This window comes from Colossoma macropomum, unplaced genomic scaffold (assembly GCF_904425465.1).
Source record: "Colossoma macropomum unplaced genomic scaffold, Colossoma_macropomum, whole genome shotgun sequence".
Lineage (NCBI taxonomy): Eukaryota > Metazoa > Chordata > Actinopteri > Characiformes > Serrasalmidae > Colossoma > Colossoma macropomum.
Genome location: NW_023494791.1, coordinates 17064351 through 17085025, shown reverse-complemented (window position 1 = coordinate 17085025; position 20675 = coordinate 17064351). Strand labels below are relative to the sequence as shown.

The 20675-nt window shown below is 39.5% G+C and overlaps 1 protein-coding gene across 1 annotated transcript; it reads left to right on the top strand.

Annotated features, from left to right (window-relative positions):
- Window positions 1-2685: 2685 nt before the first annotated feature.
- marveld1 (MARVEL domain containing 1) lies at window positions 2686-4416 on the top strand. Its single transcript, XM_036573440.1, has one exon. The coding sequence runs from the start codon at window positions 3227-3229 to the stop codon at window positions 3713-3715; it is 489 nt and encodes a 162-aa protein (XP_036429333.1). The 5' UTR covers window positions 2686-3226; the 3' UTR covers window positions 3716-4416.
- The last annotated feature ends 16259 nt before the right edge of the window (window positions 4417-20675 follow it).

The following is a 20675-nucleotide window of genomic DNA, read 5'->3' as shown; positions in this document are numbered from 1 at the left end:
CACAATTGATTGTTTATTCCATATATGAAAGATAAAATGGTACGTAGAAAAGTAATGCGTTATTCTTTTATTTTAAAATGGGTGGATTACTTCTACATTAATAAAATATTATACAAAACAAGTTTGTACAGTACATTTTCATACACAAAGGCAGTTCAATGCGCTTCATATTAATAAAAGCAAAAACAACAGGAAAAATAAAGTGCTTAAGAGTGAAACTTTTGAAACATAAGAGTAAAAATCTGCCAAAAAACTAAAGTGCAGTAGCTTAAAAAAAATTAATAATTAAAAGGAAGTACAAAGACCATAAAAAGGAAAATAAAAATGTAAAAAGTTGAATGAAGTAAATTCAGGAACAGATCACATGGTTAAAGCACTCACCTTTAGTGCGACTTAATGTAGACAGAGAGGAAATGCAGGGATTATATATCCAGGCAGTGATTATATGGATAACAAGTCACAGGTGAGTTGCATCAAAAGGTGCCGAGAGGACTGAAGCAAGCAGAGCCGTGGTCATGGCAACTGTGACGCCCAGGCACTAAATGCATTAAAGGCATGGCCTTTAATGGCAGGAGACAGACTGGATGCTAGTGAAAGACCCTATCATTAAATTAATGACTTTGCTGAAAGCTGGTGTCCTGCAGAGTCTGTGAGTGCATTGCATTTTTGTTGAGCCTGATTACTTACAGATATAGCCTGTGATAACATTGCCATACTTCCACTGTAAAACTTATTTCACTGAGCTTGGACATTGAATCTAGTGTTGCCTAGAATATTTCACCACTGCCATCTTTGTGGATTGTCTGAACTTTTTTGAAGGAGGTAATTTCTGATTAATGGAAGATGGAACTTATTTATTTCAACAAAATGCTTCAAGGAATACGGCACCATTAAGGCTTTTTTTTCTTCTTCTGTAGAAATGTTTGCTTTATTTATTTATTTTTTTTTATTTTTGACAGCCCAGTTTTACAAGCAAGTAGTGAGAGGTAGATCTTTTACATGTGTGTGAGATCTATTACATGCAGAAGTTAATTAGCAGTATCTCTGGTAGTCACTGAAAGGGGATTTTCCCACTTGTGTACAAAAGTATGTCATGAAGATGCTTACCAGCTCTTGAATCTGATTCAGGGTTCTGCTTCATAGTGTTTTTTTTTTAATTTTTTTTTTAATTTTTTTATTTTTTTCCTAAGTCACTGCAAGCATAGGTGGTTCCTTCAAACATTACTGAAGAAACCACCATTTGATGTAAACCCCTCCATTAACCCTTAAAGGGGAACTCCATCGATTATGCAAAATTAATTATTTAATGGTTTATATGTAAACAGTCATTCAGAGTAGTCTGGTGTGAAATGCGCCTTTTATAGAGAAATTGTTCACCATTATAATACTAGGAACCAGACGTCATTAAGTCTACACTACACCATTTTATCTGCTATCCAAAACGAGCAGTGAACTTGCATGTCTTTTTATATCACTCTGATAACGGTAAAATAGTGCTAAAAAATCTTTTTCTTTGGGTAAGGCCCTGCATGTACCTCTCAGCGCTGCACGCGTATCGAAGAAGGACCTGACTGCAGAGCGGATTCACTCCCACAGTTTCACTCCAGCAGAAACTGGAATCGAGTTAAGAAACGTTCTTGAGTGAAATAAATTAACTTGGTCGTAGTTGGCCACCGTGCATATATCACTGTTAGCCGTTAGCTTACAACAGACCGTCTAAAGTAGGCCGCCCAAAAAAAACAACAAATCTACCTCGCTATCCTAACGATACCTCATGACCTGGTAAGTGGAGTAGCAAGTAGTATTTGCTACTATTTACTAAGTATTTGATCTTCACTTCTGGATGTTAATTTTAAGTTCATTCTCAAAACATTTTCTCCATTTTAGTATCTTTTAATGGCTCTGTTCATCATTTTGGACACATTTTTAAACAGCTTCCTAATAGTTGAAACCTGTGAGGTTGTACAGGACTAGCATATTGAAGTCATTATATATTTTGCACACTTGTCTGCAACCAAACTGGTCTTGTATTATAAAAAAACAAAAAACAAAAACAGATTAAAGCTTTTGAGCAGAAATTCCCAACAGCATACAACACAACCACAAATTATGAACAGCCTTTGGTGGTGTTACAGTGTGAACTATTTATTTTTATATCCTGGCTGTGAGAGATAAAGCAGGCCTAGTTATGTGGAGTTCATTAGTCTTTGCCTCATGCTCATTGTCTCATTAGTTGCACAAACATTGCAACATCACGGTGTACCATCTGAATGTGCCTAAACGCGTGTGTAGGAACAGTGAAGACTCTCTTTTCTGGCTTCATATTAGCAAAGTTCAACCTGGCCAAGCCTACACTTTGAAGTATTAGGATAATAACTATTTACTGTGGTCTAATACTGTAGACAGAGGAGCGGGATCGACAGCCAGAGCGCACACGTGCATTTGTATTCCGCTATCTAAGCACATCCTGCTGTGAGGTACGTAGTTTATTAGAGAAACGTGTGGGATCAAATAAGAGCGCAAGTAAACGGTTATCTCCGCCCACAAGGCTGTCCGGAATAGAATGTAAGCAATCTAGTGGTCCAAGTTTGTAAGGAGGCGGGGCCCTGGGATGGCCACGTTTCAACAGAGTTCTCTCAGTGACGTCAGTGGCCCCTCCCGTCTTGTGATGGCCCGTCTTAACTTTCCCCTCACCAGTCGGAACCAACTCGTCAGAAGTGATCATCATATTCACCTGGACGCTTTGAACATAGACTACGTATTATTCTTTTGGATGAAAGTCCTTAGTGGTTAAAAACGTTAGTGTATTCTCTCTCTCTCTCTCTCTCTCTCTCTCTCTCTCTCTCTCTCTCTCTCTCTCTCTCTCTCTCAGAGGGAGAGGGATGGTTAGGGTTTCAAGGCCAGCCCCCCTGCTCCCAGAGCGTCCTCCTCCAGCTGCTGGGTGAAAAAGAGGGGGGAGGAAGACAAAGCTTTCCAGCTGCCACAGAGGAAACGGAAAGGACGAAACACAGAAAAGTAATTTCAAAACCTTGAGGCTGTGCTCAAGCAGCGCCGTGTGCGTTCCTCTTCTTGTCCTAAACCTTCTACTATCTCCTCCTGAAATCTCCGCCACTGTTTTCCTCCTCTACTACCAGCTGCAGTTGTGCTTTTTTCCTTCTTTTTCTCTGCGTGTGGCAAACAGCCTCCACCCCAAACAAGAGAGAGAGATCTACTCCACAGCAAGGAGATGCCCCCCAAGCCAGAGGTGAGGAGGAATTTCCTGGAGTTCCTCAAGACCTTTTTTGGGATTGTACGGATCCTCCAAATCCTGCTGGGAGCTGGTCTTTGGGTCACCATTGCAGCCAACAAGTATGAAGGCTCCGTCCACTTTGTGCTGTTTGTGGCCGTTTTCTTCTGGCTCCTCACACTGGCCCTCTTCTTCCTCACTCTGCTAGACAAGCAGGACCTCGTCCCCATTGTAGGAGGAGAACGCTGGTTGTTAACCAACATGATACATGACATTGCTGCCACTTTGCTTTATTTGTCTGTGATTGGCATCATGATCTACAAGACGAACAAGAACTCCTTCTGCAATCTGAAACATTACAAGGAAATGTGCCTGTACACTGTCTACCTCATCGGCTCAGTGTTCGCCTGCCTCACTGCGTGCGTCTATCTTCTCTCTGCCATCTGCGGCTCCTGCAGAAAGTGCCAGGGCCAGCAGACTGTGGTGTGACAGCCCAGTGTAGGCTCAGGACGATGGATGGACGGGGGAGGGAAGCTGCCTCTCGCTGAGAGGAAAAAGGCTCTTCCCCAGGTCGCACACAAATGGCTTTTGGAGACCGGAAAAAGATCATTTCTTTTCTCTTAAAGCAGGGGGTTTGATGCCCTTGTCTCAGGCTTCCAGGTTTGTCGAGTTTTATACAGTAATTTAAGTCATACCTTCAGCAGCCGCACAAAAACATACATTTTATGGTTGTTTTTGTAAGTTTGTTTTTTTTTTTAATCAGAGTTTAAGATTTAACAACTCATGTAACAGAATTGTTTTCTTTCCTCCTACTGTTAGTGAGAAACCAAACAGTTTGTTGCCTCATGCAAATATGCCAAGTTTGTAGCATTTTTTTTATGATCTTGCCATAATGCAGTGCCTTTTACATACTGAATTTACATACATATGTGGATGTAAATGTACAACTTACAGAATGAATAACCTCAAGAATATCATTGAAAATATTTTTGCTTAAAGAGCACAGCAGCAGTGCTATGTACAATGTCTTCAAAATACACACATGCTATTTTTTAACATGAAGCAAATGTTAGTCACAAAGCAAATGTCAAATACTGAATAAAAAGAGAAAAAATGACCTCACGAGAATATTCTTTTTCTCTGTACTTATGAGCGAGAGATTTTGTGGGGGAATTTGGCTGCGCTAGTCAAGCAGAGATAAGGCTGAGACAACAGCCATGATAGCATTCCATTGCAGCCAGGCTGCCGTTACTCACAAGCAGTGAGTACAAACAGGAGATTCAGAGATTGTGTTAAGGTTGATTTTGACTTCACAAATTGTGCATTATACAATTTACAGTTTTTAATGAAAGTAAGCACAACTTTTGCGTAACAGTTATAAACATCAAGCATTTCAGTCGATGGACTCTAAACAGGGAAATGAAGAGGGGGAGTGTCTTACTGTAATCTCACATAGGAGGGGTCTGCCTCCGGAGAAATGAATAGAGGCTTTGTAGGCCTCAGCTAGGCAGTAGACTTGTCTTCTATTTTTTCAGTACAAAAAGAAAATCTATTTCTCCATTTATGGATGTACTGTGTGCTGAATTTATTAGTACATTTCCATGCGAATACATCAGTTTAATACCTCCTTTTGGCTTTAATATATTCTGTTCATGAGATGCTCACTTTTAAATCAAGTAAATACATTTGAAACAACCATTTATTATTATTATTATTATTATTATTATCATTATTATTATTATTTAGTGCAATAATCAAATCCAACAAGTATGAGAACACTAAGCTTTGTCACACAGCTTGCTTGTTTTGAAAGATAGTATGAACATTTTGTAAATACTCTCCAAAACCAAGTTCTGACTTAAACACAATTATTGGTTAATGCTGTTTGAAGCAGACACGCATGGGATGACCATTTAAGGGTCAGTAACTCAACTGCAAATGGCTGAACCCCACTGTCTGTCACAAAGGCACAAGCCACTGGTGAACTGAGATCACCACATACTTAGCATGGATGACCAACCTTGTGAGGAATGCGTGAAGGTGCAGAACTTCTGATGAAGGCCTTGTAGGTCATGTGGTACTAATCTTCTGCTGATACAACATGGAACGCAAAGGACGTTTCCCACATGAAAGCAGCAGAACAGGACGTCGGGGTCTCCACTTATGCTCCAAAGGAAGGATGTTTGTCTGTATGTCTATCTATCTTTGCTGTTGCTTGAAAACATCTCCAACCTTGTGTTTTCTTTTTTTTTTCTTTTACTTATTTTTTAAAACTTTTTTTTGCAAAATTTGAAAACTTCAGTTACCATTTTTAGTTGTTAATTTCATGATGAATGGACCAACAGAAATGGCCTAAAATTGCTTGGAAAAATTTATATTTCAAGGGGTGTGTGTGTGTGTGTGTGTGTGTGTGTGTGTGTGTGTGTGTGTGTCCCCTTCTCCTGTAACATTACCATTTTGAAGATATGAGGTTTTGTGTGAGATTGAACAAATGCAGGATGAAAAGAGTATAAAAAGGCTCAATTATTCTGCAAACCTTCATATCCCCACTTGTTACTATGACTTTGTAGTCTGAGGGTGGCAAGAAACTCTCATTCCTACGTCTTGGCAAGGCTGCATAAAGCAGGGTCTGTTTCTCACAGTGTCTCAGTCATGGCCCATAACAATTCTACTCTCTGGCTCAGCTCCTTTTTGGTGTGTTGGGTTCATTTCTGTGTGGGAATCATCCAAAATGAGATCATTTACATTGTCAGGAATGTTTTGTTTGCCGTCTTGACTCTTATTCTCTCTCCATTTTTAAATATAAAGCTTTTATTCATTATGTGCTTGAGCCAAAGCAATAAGCCAACATAAACGGGCTTTTGCAACCAAATATATCCATACTAGTGAAGTAGCCACCCAATTTATCGGTTCTCACTCTCTCAGCACTAGTGAATGGTATGTCTGTAGACATGTTTAGCTGCCAGGGTTTGTGATCACCAAGCAAAACTTTAGTTAAGTCTGCCAAAAGTGATATCATCTGTGCAACTGAACACATTTAATGGTCTGCTGACCAGATAAACAACAAAAAATGATGTAAAATGATTTTAAAATGGCAGTGGGAACCTGATTATGCATCATGAGAAAATAACCATGCCTAACAATTTCACTGTTTTGACCATGGAAAAATAATTGTTCTGCGTCAAAAATATGGTGCTCCACTCAGTGATTATGCTTCATTTATTTACATTTGGAAAGGAGACTTCGAGCAATAGTTGAACCTCAGATTGAGGAGAAACAATGACGATTCTGTCCCGGCCGTGGAACAATGAACCAGCTTTTCACCCTCTCACAGATTGTTGAGAGGGCATGGGAGTTTGCCAACCCAGTCTACATGTGTTTTGTGGACTTGGAGAAGGCTTATGACCGTGTTCCCCGAGATATCTTGTTTGAGGTCCTCTGGTAGTATGGGGTGCCAGGGTGACTACTCCGGGCTGTTCAATCTCTGTACTCCCGGAGTGAGAGCTGTGTTTGTATACTCGCATTAAGTCGGGCTCTTTCAGTGTTTGCGTTGGACTCCGCCAGGGTTGTGCCCTGTCTCCACTCCTGTTCGTGATATTCATGGACAGGGTGTCAAGGCCAGGAGGGCAATATGTGTGGAGGCCGGAGGGTGGCGTCTCTGCTATTTGCAGACAATGTTATTCTTTTGGCTGGATCATGTGGATGCCTCCAGCACTCACTGGAGCGGTTTGCAGATAAGTGTGAAGCGGTTGGTATGCGGATCAGCACCTCCAAGTCTGAGTCCATGGTCCTAGCCCGGAAAAGGATGGCATGCCCACTCCAGGTAAGGGGAAAGGACTTCCCCCAGGTGGAGAAGTTTAAGTATCTCGGGGTCTTGTTCACGAGTGATGGGAAGCGGGATCGTGAGATTGGCCCTCAGGCTGGGACAGTGTACTGGACTGTAGTGGTGAAAAGGGAGCTGAGCCATAAGGCGAAGCTCTCTGTTTGCTGGTCGGACTACATCCCGACCCTCACTTATGGTCATGAGCTGTGGGTAATGACCAAAAGAATGAGATCGCAAATACAAGCGGCGGAAATGAGCTTTCTTTGCAGGGGGGTGGGCTATACTCTACTTGATAGGGTGAGGAGCTCGGTCATCCGGGAGGAGCTCGGAGTAGAACCGCTACTCCTCTGCATTAAGAGGAGCGAGTTGAGGTGGTTCGGGCATCTGATCTGGACGCCTTCCAGTGGGGGTGTACCAGGCACAGCCTACTGGGACAAGACCCCAGAGTCATCCTAGGACCCGCTGGAAGAATTATATCTCCAAGTTGGCCTGGGAGCGGCTTGGGGTCCCCGGGAATGAGCTGGAGGAAGTTGCAGGGGACAGGGTTGTCTGGGATTCTCTGCTCTCCCAACTGCTACCATGACCCTATCTGGACTAAGTGGTTGATGATAATGATGATATTTACATTTCTAATCAACAGAGATATTACATGTTATTCATTTTCAGGAGATATTTCTGAAGAGATTAAAAATAAGACAATCCACTTGCGAAGGAAGGGAAAAGTCAAAGAATAACAGGAGTTTTCAGAAGTGTTCAAAAGAAAACAATCATTAAAAGATGTGTGGAGGGGGAAATGGGAATCCTAATAACTGTGCAAGACCTGATGGGCACCAAAACAGTCACCATCAGCTATACAGTACTGAAACCTATCTTTAAGAGATGAGTAAATCAGGCTCTACTCTTCCTTCAGATTTGAAAAACATCCACAGGTGTTTCTGTCTATCCTTCCACTGTGATAAGACAACTCAACTCTATGGGTCTGAAAGGATGTGTAGCTGTAAAGATGCCATTACTGAGAAAAGAAAACAGACCTAAATGTGAAATGAAATAAAGCAGCTGCTGATGTTTCCAGAACAATAGACTGACCACCCCAGAGTTTAGACCTCAGCATCACTGAATGTGTTGGATCACTTGCATCAGAAGAAGCAGAAATGCAACCAACTTTTAAGACTAAACTTTGTAGGTGTAAAAAAAAATATATCCCAGCAGATGTCTTTAAATAACTCAAAGCAAGTCCCCTGAAAAGAATGGACACAGTAAATACTGAAAAAATTGTTTATGTCAAGGCTTCTTTGGAATTTTCTGTAAAATATATGCTTTCTTTTTTCCCTCACACTGAAAAATAAATGACTTGAATGGCTGTTTTGACTGGAAATTAAACAAATGAAGGGTGGCTTCTGCCTTTTGCTCAGTGCTGTACTTTAAAATCTGTTGTAGAACAGCCTATTTTGCGCACTAATAGGAGACTTAAAATCACATGCTAAAAACATAATTCATGTGAGTAATGCATGTATTTATTTATGAATGGTCAAAAAAGCTGAAGGAATGTTTTTGTATGTAAAAGCATAGTTTTAACCCCAGCAACAGCTGCAACACACTCTATCCATATAATGACCCAGCTAATACTCCAGGAAGGTTAAAACACTAGTTTCATGTGAGAATATATGATGAAATGAGCTGCACAGATTTATGAGGTGGATGTGTGTAGTGTAGAAGTTCTTTCGTTCTTGAATGAATGAGTTGTGGTACACTAAAACATCATTTGTAAATTCTTTGTAAGAACATCCAGTCTTGGCTAACAATCCATGATTACATAACACTTTTAAAGGGATATTCCTCATATTTAAGTCCTGTTGCAAATCTGTAGAGGGTAACAGCCTAACAGATAAGGACATGTTGCCGAATAAATATCAGCTATGAAATACCAGCTTTAACCTGCTCACAGCACTAGTTTGAAGAAACTAAGAATTAAAGTATTCCTATAATCCCATCTGTTTGATTCAAGTTGTATCACAAAGTCTAGGATGCTGCAATGTTTGCAACAGGACAGCTGCTTGCCCCGTGACTGTATGAGTTACAGATTAAGCCCCCCTTCAGCGTTGGCTCATCCAGTGGCAGTGAAGTTCTTCGCCGAGAAAAGGGCTGCACATGTGGACCCCGCCAAAGCAGTGCTAACCACACTCTCCACACAGTGCTGACACACACATTCCTCAGAGTGACGCACCCTCGCTCTGTACGGAACACGCTGAGACAGGGAACGGGCAGAGTCAACAGAGAAACCCAAAAAAGGTGGGGAGTGAGGAGGGGAAAGGAAGGGCACTTACATTTAAGCATTTGAGGAGATCTCACTTCTATTCTGAATGAACAGGTGACTTCAATTATCCCACTGCTCCCTTGGTAAAAAGTCAGGAATATATAATTCAATGGAATACAAACTGTGCTTTGTCTTTGCCGGAGTCTCAGTAATGCTGCTCTCTTACTCAGTCATGGCAGTACTAATAACAATAATGAGACTTTATTAATATTGAACTGTAACATTTTTTTCCATGTGTCTCCAAATTAACATATGCTCCAGAAGACAAAATAAGCTTTGAGGTTTTTTTGCGGGAGAAGGAAATGACCTCATGTCCTGTCTCTGATATACATGAATTGGTGCTGTGTTTGAGTGAAGTGTTGCAGAAGGAAGTGCTATTTGCTATTTATAGGATTTTGGAAATACCAAGGCTTCTGTTTGGGTGCCAGCCCACAGCAGATTGCACAAAAGTGCTATAACTCTAGAAGATTGCAAGTCTAGTTTGGGTGCACTGTGCTATGATTATTAGAGTTGAGCACAGACCTGTGGGTAAAAAAGCAATAACTAAATAAATAAAGCTCTGAACTCAGCGATCTGCTAAATCAACATTTAACTGCAAAATGCTTTCAAATGCTTTTCCACACCTCAGCTCTTACAGCAGCGCTACCATGGGAATATTAAATAGACGTGTAATTAAGTAAACACAGAGAGGCTGAATCACTGAAAGGAAACTGCTAACACTAAAAACAATGTCTTTATGGACAACTTTCAAAGTAAAACCAACATTCTGTAGTCAAAACAAAAAATAAAAAGCATATTACATCTTCCAGGTGTAATATGGTAGATTTTCAACTTGAGCAAGGTCTACTACATCAAGGTTAGCTGCTCTGAACCAGTGATTTTGTGACGCTTTTACTGGAAAAACAGTAACACACAACACCCCCCCCCCAACTTCATGTTATGTTGTAATTAAATTTAGCAAAATTACTTAATCTTTCAGTGGTTTAGATGTAAACAAAAAAATTCAGAGTAGTTCGGTGTAAAATGCACCTTTCTAGAGAACTTTACCAAAATTGTTCATCGTTGTAGTACTAGGAACCAGATGTCATTATGTTTACACTACAAATATTGCCATTTTATCTGCTATCCAAAATGACCAGTGAACTTACATGTGTCTAAGTTTTTATACACCAATCAGGCATAACATTATGACCGCCTCCTTGTTTCTACGCTCATTGTCCATATTATCAGCTCCACTTACTATATAGGTGCACTTTGTAGTTCTACAATTACAGACTGTAGTCCATCTGTTTCTCTGCATACTTTGTTAGCCCCCCTTTACCCTGTTCTTCAGTGGTCAGGACCCCCATGGACCCTCGCAGAGCAGGTACTATTTGGGTGGTGGATCATTCTCAGCACTGCAGTAGCACTGACATGGTGGTGGTGTGTTAGTGTGTGTTGCGCTGGTCTGAGTGGATCAAGATGAGGCACACTAGCTTAAGCTCAAGTGCTTGAGATATGGATCAAGTTTTCATTGAGACAGATAGCTGTAGGAAGCCAGTTAAGGGAATGCAGCACTGGAGTGACATGAGTGAACTTAGGAAGATTGAAGACAAGCCATGGTGCTGCATTGCGGATCAGTTGCAAGGGCCCGATTGGCCCACATAGGAAGAGGAGCCAGGAGTGAGTTGCAGTGGTCAAGCCTTGAGATGACAAGTGACTGAACAAGCACCTGGCTGGCCTCCCAAGAGGGAAAGGGTCGAATCACTCAGATGTTGTAGAGGAGAGCTGAGAATGACAAGTCATCCAGAATCACAACAAGGCTTCTTGCCTATTTCTTCAGACGGACTGGCCAAGGAGTTCTTAAATGAGACGATAAGAGGACCTGTAGTTCCAGGCAGCTTAGTTATGCTAGGTTTTGGTTTCAGGTGGCGGGCTACTGCCCCTAAAGAGATGTCAGCCGACACTTGGTTCTAGCTTGGATGAGAAGAAAATCATTCAAGATTTACAGTGTTAAAGCATGACCATGGTGAAAAATCATATTCACTTGGTTTTCCTCTTACCCAGAATGTAAACAATCAGCCAAGACATCTAGTGTCTTTAGTTTCACACTGAAGCTATAAGACTAATGTCACTAACGAGTGATGATAATGGTTATAACCAACAATTAACCAACTAATCAACGAAACAGACATTTGGATAATCTGTATCTTTTACAGATTACTGCAATCACTCAGTTTCCTGCAAAGTGGACAGGATATTGCATCATTTCTAAAAAAGATTCCATACCACAGGGAGTGAGAGATTGAGTTTGAAGGGAACTTCCAACTGTGTAGGGAAGTAGTGAGTAACAGTTTATCGTTACTCAAGAAGCTGACAGGATAGCTTCTGTTAATGCATACTTCTTTAATGATGAAATTACAGGGCATTCGAAATGAGTGAATTTAATCAACTTTAATAGAGATCCTGCGATTAGTGTGTAGGGAGTATAGAGAATACTGCTTTATAGAGAGCACTCTTTGGAATGAACTGCAGGCCCAGGCTCCATCCCTTGTTCTTAAGGTGTCTATCTTTTATGCTGATTTGCATCTGGCAAGATCAGAGTTGTTTGTCTCAGCTGCTGCAAAAGTAAACCTAATTATAGTAACACATCACTTTGCTGGACCATGCTAAACATGCCTCAGGGCAGTTGTTTCAGAGGTTTACCTCATTGTGTCAAAATGTCAGAACAGTAGGACAGTAACAAAGTAGGCCACATGCACTTTTTTCCAAGTATTTCCATTATTAGATACTTTTACTCTCATTTAGTAAAATTATACTTTTCATGCCACTGTTTTCTGTACTGTAATATGTTATATTACCTTTTACTCTACAGTGAGAGAAAACTGAGTGTTTTAAAGTATCCAAAAGACAGAAATTTCAAATTGAAGGGAAAACAGCTCTTCACTAAACCCTTACGCTAAATATGGATTGCCCAGTTGTAGGATTGTGGCCTAGCGACTGCAGCTAGGCCTGGGCACCTCTGCCAAGTCTTCAGAATTGGCCTTTAGCAAAATTCTGAGAAAGTTGTGTCTCCCTTAGTTATTGTTGCTGCTTCCTCTTTCAGTTCAGGTGACCTGGCAGCATCTGTGATACTTAAAATTTATCACAGTATGTTTGAAATATTTTTCTTTCCAAAATTGGCTTTCCTAGATGTTCAGTGCAGATGTACATGTTTAAGAACTGACATGAAGTGTGAATGAAGGCCAATATAAAGTGACCAAAAAAGTTGGATTATGGAAACCATGTTTACAATAATCAAACCAGTCACGCCTTCAGATGAGTGAATGCTAAAGCTAATGCTAGAGTTCAAAGTAATGTTAGATGTTGAGGACTCTATGTCTTACGAAACAGGCAGATCTGCACTAAGGTACATGGCTAACTGCTATAGGATGAGGCTTCTCCATTTTTGACTGTCCACTGTGTATTTAGCCTCTGTCTCAATCCTTTTAGCATTTTAGGCCAAAGATCTCAATGGGCCTCATTTACTCATAAGTGTTTTTCTTAAATTTGTTCTTGAGAAAGGTTTTAAGAAAAAGTCTACATCAGATTCATGACGTGTTCTTAAACCTCAGAATTGTTCGCACCTTTGTGCTCTTAATCCCAAATAAGAAAACAGTGATGAATGTCAGAATCTTCTTGAAAGCTGCGTAAATAGGTTTTAAAAAGAATTTTTTTATTAAGAACGGTTGGTGAATGAGGCCAAATGTATGGTATGTAGCCGTAACAGGCAAACTGCAAAGTTTTCTTCTATTCCTTCCTGAAAATTTTGATATGGATATATTGATCCAAATTACTAAGAATTTCAGAAGCTAAATCATCAACAATGGAGGTTTTAATGCCATAGTTGCCACGGAGTGCTTGATGGAGTGTCGGTAGTATCCAACCAAGGGGGTGGTGGGACTTGGTGAAAGGTCAGTTGACTAATTAGTTTGACCTGTTGCTCCCAGAAAGCTGGCTATAGCCATACAGCCACAGAACAGTGTGAGACAGGTGTAATGTAATGCAGGTTGGGGCTGTGCACCAGTGCTTTGAGTGTCTACACTTTTTCAGCGTGCTGTGTCTGAATTGTGTTTATGGGAAAGAACCATGTGGCGCACTGGACCATTGGTCATCACCAGACGACGTGAGTAACATAAGCAATACAGAGTTATAACTTATAACAAACATAACTTGTTCCTGATTGTTGCCATTTCTACTAAACTTACCCCTTTTAAAACTTCTTCACATCTGCAGCTGCACAGGTCTTAATAGAAATTGTTTATCAAAATAAAATAATAGAACAACTGTTATAGCTGGAATAACCCCCAGTACTTTTGCATTTGGTACATGACTACATACAGTAAATACTTCTGTACTTTAACTGAATTACAAATATAAAGGCTTTGACTTTCACTCAACTATATTTTACTAACAATATCTCTACTGTCACTCAAGTACAGGATTTGTGCATGCATTGCACGTCATTCTGCTGCTACCGTCATGATTTACATGTAGCCCAAACTGTCAGACCACTAGTCAGCACATATACTCTCAGAGGATCTCAAAAAAAGTACTCGATTGTCACTGGAGTGGTACTCAAGGATACATCTTTGGTACCTTTAGAACATAATTGTACAATAATCTATTGCAGTTACATATTTAAAGTGTATTGACTCCACTCACCCTGAAAAACTTGCTTGAGGTACACAGTTGGACCTTAAAACCACTGCCGTACCTTTGAGGATACATTTGTTGTTTTTATCTTGATCAAAAATTATACCTGAATAATATCCTTTTTCTGACCGTGAAGGAGTTCAGGATAGTTATGAGCAAAAATATCTTAGTTAAGATAAAAGTGGACCTGGAATGCAGTTGTGTTTTTTGATGTAAAACTAATAGAATTACCCACAGTTCCATGCTTTCTTTGCAAAAATGTTGTTCCATAATTAATCAGTTTCATAGAGCCATTCCTGTTGCATCCTTTCCCCAAGGAATTTCATATGTAATTTTTAAATGTGTCCACTAGAGGACACCAGAGGCTTTCTCTTGTGTTTTTTTTTTCAGAGCAGTTTCAGTAAGACAAGTCATTCATTTAGCAAGTTGTTCATTAAACTAATCAGTTGTATTTAGCTAAACAAAAAATTGAGAAAGTTAAGAGTTGAAGCAGTTAATCTGCTGGTAGTTTTCACCTTTTATCCGCTCATGACTTGTTGGATTCCTAAGATAAAACTCTGACCTCAGTTTCTTCTTTCAGAGCTCAGTGGTCTTGTTAGATTCTTGTGATAAAACTCTGACTTCATCTGCTTCTTTTAGAGCTCAACAGTCTTTCAACATATGATGATTGTCTAATGGAGATCATTCTGACTTTTCTTACGTGTCTTGCTCCTCAGAAATTTCTCCTTAGCAAAAAGGCCTCAGTAATCTCATGTGTCTCCTCTTAAATATTGGAAGAGATCTCAGTAAAGTCACACATTGTGTTCAGATTTGCCACCATAATAACGCTCGTGTTTATCTGAAACTGAGCAATACACAACAATCTCAATATGAACTCATATCTCCTGTTTGTCTAATGTTATTTCACCTAAGGAGTAAATCGCCCTTATGTCTCCTGAGCCAGCAAAGATCAACATTTAAGCAATACAATTTTCCTCTGCATTGATTTCATGAGAAGTTTTGTACTCTGTTTCATTGCTTTTGCAGAGAGAAATCTGCTGACATCTTTGAAAGAGATGATTCTGCCTAAAAATGTCCTCAACATATCAGTATTTTTTCTGGTTGCTGATTTCTTGTTTTTGATAGATTTTCACATGTATCACTCACGTAAAGCTAACAAATAGGGAATCACAAAGAAATAAAGTAAATAAATTATACCTGCATGGGCCAACTCTATAATAATATAATGCAGCTGATGAATCATGATTTCATTTTAAAATGCAGTGTATTGCTGGTTGACAAATGGAGTTATTTTAATGTGATTCATATGATGCTCCAAATGGCATTATCCAGGTACACCTCCTCATTTTTGGGATAAGTACTCAGTATTTCAAGACATTTGGACAGCCAGGAAACACTGTACGGGCTGTATTAATATAAATTAATGAGACCACTGATAAACCACTTCAGCACTTGGTTAGCTGAAATATTTGATGTGCAATCGGGCACAAAGCAGATGTATTGTAGTGACTCACTACTGGCTGGTGCTGACCTCTAGACGCTCATGAGGTGTGGGCATTCAGGTGGCTCATGCCTCCAGAAAAGGGACTTATTTACATTTGCCAGTTAAAGGTATGTGTTTGTGTTTCTCTGTGTCGGAGAATGGGTTTAGTTAGTGTGGGTTGGTGGTCATCATGAGGGTGAAGTGCATGGCTGGTGACCTCCCCTGCGAGTTCAGTGCTGTGTATGTGCCTTTCTGGTTGATGTTTAATAAAGAGCACTTCTCATGGTGGAATCCTGGCCTGCCTTGTGTCTTACCCTACGCCGACGCTATGCATTTTAGTTTGACAGATTTTATAGGTTCACTTGGGAAAGTTTTACTTGTTCAGTTTTCTCAAGTGTCATCCAATATTGATAATGGTACCAAGGGCGTTTCTGCAAGGGAGAACTGAAGAGGTCACAGTAACCAACCTGACTACCATAGAGGTTGCTGTCATTGTTCCAGACGGTGTCCACAGGCTGCCTGCTCCTCATAGTTGTTTCATCTTTCATTTTGTTATCTTAATGAACCTATAGAGCTAGCATAACTCCGTGTCTGACTTTACAGTAATAGTCCTCTCTGACGTAGGGCTCTTTGAACATTCATGCTAGTTGTAGAGGACTTGCAGGCAGTAGACAGTTGTCTTGCTGAAAAAGACATTGTCTAAATAGCAGCATATGTTGCTCCAAAATGCACACTTACCCCTCATTAATGTTGACTTCACAGATGTGCAAGTTACCCCTGGCACTGGGAGTAACACACTGATATACCATGACAAGTGTTGTCTTTTGAACTTTGCATAGGTAACAACTGGGAAGGTCCTTTTCCTCTTTAGCCCAAAGAACGTAACACCCAATATTTCCAAAAACAACTTGAAAAGTGGACTCATCAGACCACAGCACATGTTTCCACTTTGTGTCAGTCCTTCTCAGATGAGCTTTAGCCCAGAGAAGTCGGCAGAGTTTCTGGATGTTGTTGATATATGGCTTCTACGTTGCATAGTAGAGTCTTAACTTGCATCGATGAACTGTGTTTACTGACAAGCATTTTTCAAAGTGTTCCTGAGCCCACATGGTTATATTCATTACAGAAGCATGTTGGTTTTTGATGCAGTGCTGTCTGAGGATGTGAAGTTCACAGGCATTTAGTGTTGGTTTTCAGCCTTGCCCTTTACTGGCAGAAATTTCTCTGGATTCTCTAAGTCTTTTGATAATTTTCTGCACCGCAGAGGGTGACATGCTTAGTCCCCACAAATGCTAATACAGGAACATTGGGCCTTATTCACCAGTATCTTCCTAAGTTTGTTTTTTTTCTTGAATTCATTCTTGAAAAAGGTCCTGAAAAAAAGTCTACGTCAGACTCATGATGGGTTCTTGCAGAATTGTTCCCACCTTAGTGCTCTTGAGTGCGCATACGTTCTGTTTTTACCTAAGAAGAAATCCCGAATAAGAAAATGTTGGTGAATGGCAGAATCATTGTGAAAACTGCGTAAGTGGGTTTTAAGAAGAAATTTTTTCTTAGGAATGGTTGGTGAATGAGGCCCATTGTTCTTAAACTGTTCACCCTTGACTGTTTAGCCTTAACCATTCCTCGCTCATAAAAGACTAGGCCGTGCTTGGATGCTCCTTTCATACCTAATCATGAATCACCTGTTTACGTACAACATTTCTAGTCTTAAGCCAGAACTGTTGCAGGCATCAGTTTTAGAATGAGCATAAATTGACAAACATTTATGAAGTTTTAAAGGTAAAACATTAAATATCTTGTCTTTGCTCATTTAAATGAAGGTCAAAGGAAATGTACAGATCACTGCTTTCTGTTTTTGTATTTGTATTTTATTTACTCTCCCAATATTTTTGGAATTGGGTTTGTATAAGCATCCCTATAAAAAGGAAAGATAAAAGTTGTGGTTGGATAATGTTTTTAGTATAATGAGGAATTTCATACTATGATTTTAGAAATAGCAAATATAAATAACTGCATTTTTGCATTTTGTAACACATGAGAATGATGGCTCTATTTTGTCATAGTATGAATGGTCCGTGCTACCCTGTTTTTCAAAAAGCTGACTTTATTCCTAAATGCCTGTGTTATTTAACAGTGGACAGCATTGCTCTTAGTTTTTAGTCTACATTAACCTCTCATGTTCTTTCAGTCAGATTGTGATCAAGTTGTCCATTTGCAAGTCCTTTTTCTCATTACTTTTTTTTTCTTCTCTTTTGATTTAACAGTCAGAAGTCAGTAACTTTATTAGGCTGCCTTTAAATTTAACGGCATAGCTAATGCAAATCTAATGTGCTGCAAATCCACAGCCATTAATCAGATCAAACGTTCTCTCATACTCTGGGTTTCTTATTAACAACGCGTCTTCTACATTAACCACCTCTCTTCACTTCACTCAAAATGACAACATATTTCAGAAGTCTCTTATACCATAATCACAACAGAACAACAAGAGCCTGAAAATCAGTCATTGCATTTGTTTTGCTTACGTGTTTATAACACTTATTAACTCTTGTATTAAGATAGTCACTGATAGCCAGCTCCCCTTTAAGTGGTGAATGGAATGCACATTATTATGTACTGTCATGCTGTGACTGAAGACTGCTCAGTGGTATTTGGCTTTCTTAATGAAACATTTATCGTGCTACTTTTCAGAGCTTTGTGTTTAGGATTGCTGTGGCATCTCATTTGTTTTGTGCAGCAAATGTAATGTCATTCTAATGAATAGCGCATTGAGTCTCTTGACAGAGTGGATTAACTGGTCATTTGCGGCCTCTGTGACAAACAGTACGTAAAGGTTTATTGATTGAGGTGGGTAAATGCTTCAGCCAGGGCCTGAGCTCATGCATAATAGTTCAAACTTGTCAAATTAGTAATACACACTGAATAGACTAAGAAGCAGTAATTTGAGAGACTATTATAATGATGAAATGTTAGGGTAGTTGTTTTTGTCATGACTACAGGAGTGTAAGTTTAGTCATGGAAACCTCAATTCCAAAAAGTTTGGGACAGCATGCGAAATCCACTATGACCTGTACTTAAACGAAAACAGTACAAAGACAACATATTTAATGTTTTGCCTTAGCAGTTTCATTGTTTTTTGTAAATATACACTCATTCTGAAATTGACGTCTGAAACACATTCCAAAAATTGGGATGAACTGTTTAAACGTCTTAAAAAGATAATGCAAACATGCTTGGGTATAAAAGGGGCATCCATAAAAGGCCTAGTCCTTTATGAGCAAGAGTGAGTCAAGGCTCACCACTTTGCCAGAAAGTGAGTCAGCAAATAATCCAACAGTTTAAGAACAATGGGACTCATTCACCAACTGTTCTTAAGAAATTTCATTTTGCAGAATGCAAGGACTTCACTCTCTACAGTGCCTACTGACTTCAGAAGATTCAGGGAGTCCAAATAAACAGCTACACATAACAGCCAAGGATGAAAACCATAACTGAATGTCCCTGATCTTTAAATCCTCAGATGGCGCTACATTAAAATATGCTGGATGGACATCACTGCATGAGCTTAGGAATACTTTGACCAACCATTGCCAATAAACACTGAGAACTGCTACATCCATAAATGCAAGTTAAGACTGTATGCACAGTGGAAGCCACATGTCAACAAGTTTCAGAAACACCACCAACTTCTCTGGGCATGAGCACGTCTGAAGTGGACTGATGAACAGTGGAAACGTGTAGATGAGTTAATCGAGTAGACGAGTCAGACGAGTCAATCTTCCAGATTTTTTTTTGGAAATGTGGACACACTGTTTTCTAGGCTAAAGAAGAAAATGATCATAAAGTTCAAAAGCCAGGGTCTGTCAAGGTATGGGGGTGTGTTAGTGCCCATGGCATGGGTAACTTGCACATCTGTGAGGGCACTGCTGAAAAATATATACATGTTTTGGAGCAATACATGCTGCCTTTTATATGGCATCATTCTGAAAGATGTCAGTGCTTCAATGCTTATTTCAGCTTGACAACACCAAGCCACAATTTGCACATATTTACAAAATTAAAAAAACATAAAAAGGTAAAACATAAAATATTGTGTTGTATACTGTCTTCAATCATTGCTTTCTGTTTTTATATTCTTTTGACCTACTGTCCAAACTTGGAATTGAATTTTGTAATATGCATAACCAATTACAATACTTTCTTCCTATCATATATCTGTTTACTTCAGGCACTATGACCAGGCATTGTAACAAGTAGTAATTATATTTGAGTTGCTTTTGTAATTAGGTTGGGTTGCAAATTAAACTAAATCACACCTGAAAATTATTATGATTATGATCAACTATGATATGATAATGATGTGACTCCCACATCCCCACATAATTACCACTTATGGACATAATCTTTACACATCTATGCTTTTCATGGTCTAACTGCCTACATGAAAGGAAAGCACTAGTTAGTGTAAATTCATGGCAAGAGAGAGACCTAATATTGTGTTTGTCTGCTACAACAGAGCTATTCAATGTAACGAGTGGGCCAAATGGGAACAATCATGTGGGCTATTAGGGTCGGGCAAGAATACTTTGTCTTGGTAAAACATACTACCAATAACAGCTCTACAGTACAGTACAGCAGACTTGCTATTAAAATAATAAAACAGCAATACCTCTTGTTTTTCTTTTTATTTTTGTCATGGAAAATGAGTCCACATAGTAAACAGTCCAATGAGAGCACAGACAGTGCCACAAAGCATGATATAGCCCTAACTTTAAACAGTCCAGTCCATAATGTTATGAAGAGAACAACAAAATTTAATATCCATGAAAACGGCGTGCAACAGCACTACCTAGTGGTACCTTATGACATCTAAGATAGTAGACTGATAAATAGGCCCATTTTTAACTGCGTAGAAACAACATAAACACACACATATGTGTATGTGTGTGTGTATATATGTCTCTCTCTCTCTCTCTCTCTCTCTCTCTCTATATATATATATATATATATATATATGTATATATATAGATAGATAGATAGATAGATAGATAGATAGATAGATAGTGACATTACAGCAGAGCTGCCAGCACACTAACAGCTGTAATCAAAGTTCATGAACTGTTCAGCTCTCACTTTGTGACTTAGCATTTCT

Coding starts and splice junctions, on each gene's coding strand:
- marveld1 (XM_036573440.1), top strand. CDS start 3,227: ATGCCCCCCAAGCCAGAGGTGAGGAGGAATTTCCTGGAGTTCCTCAAG.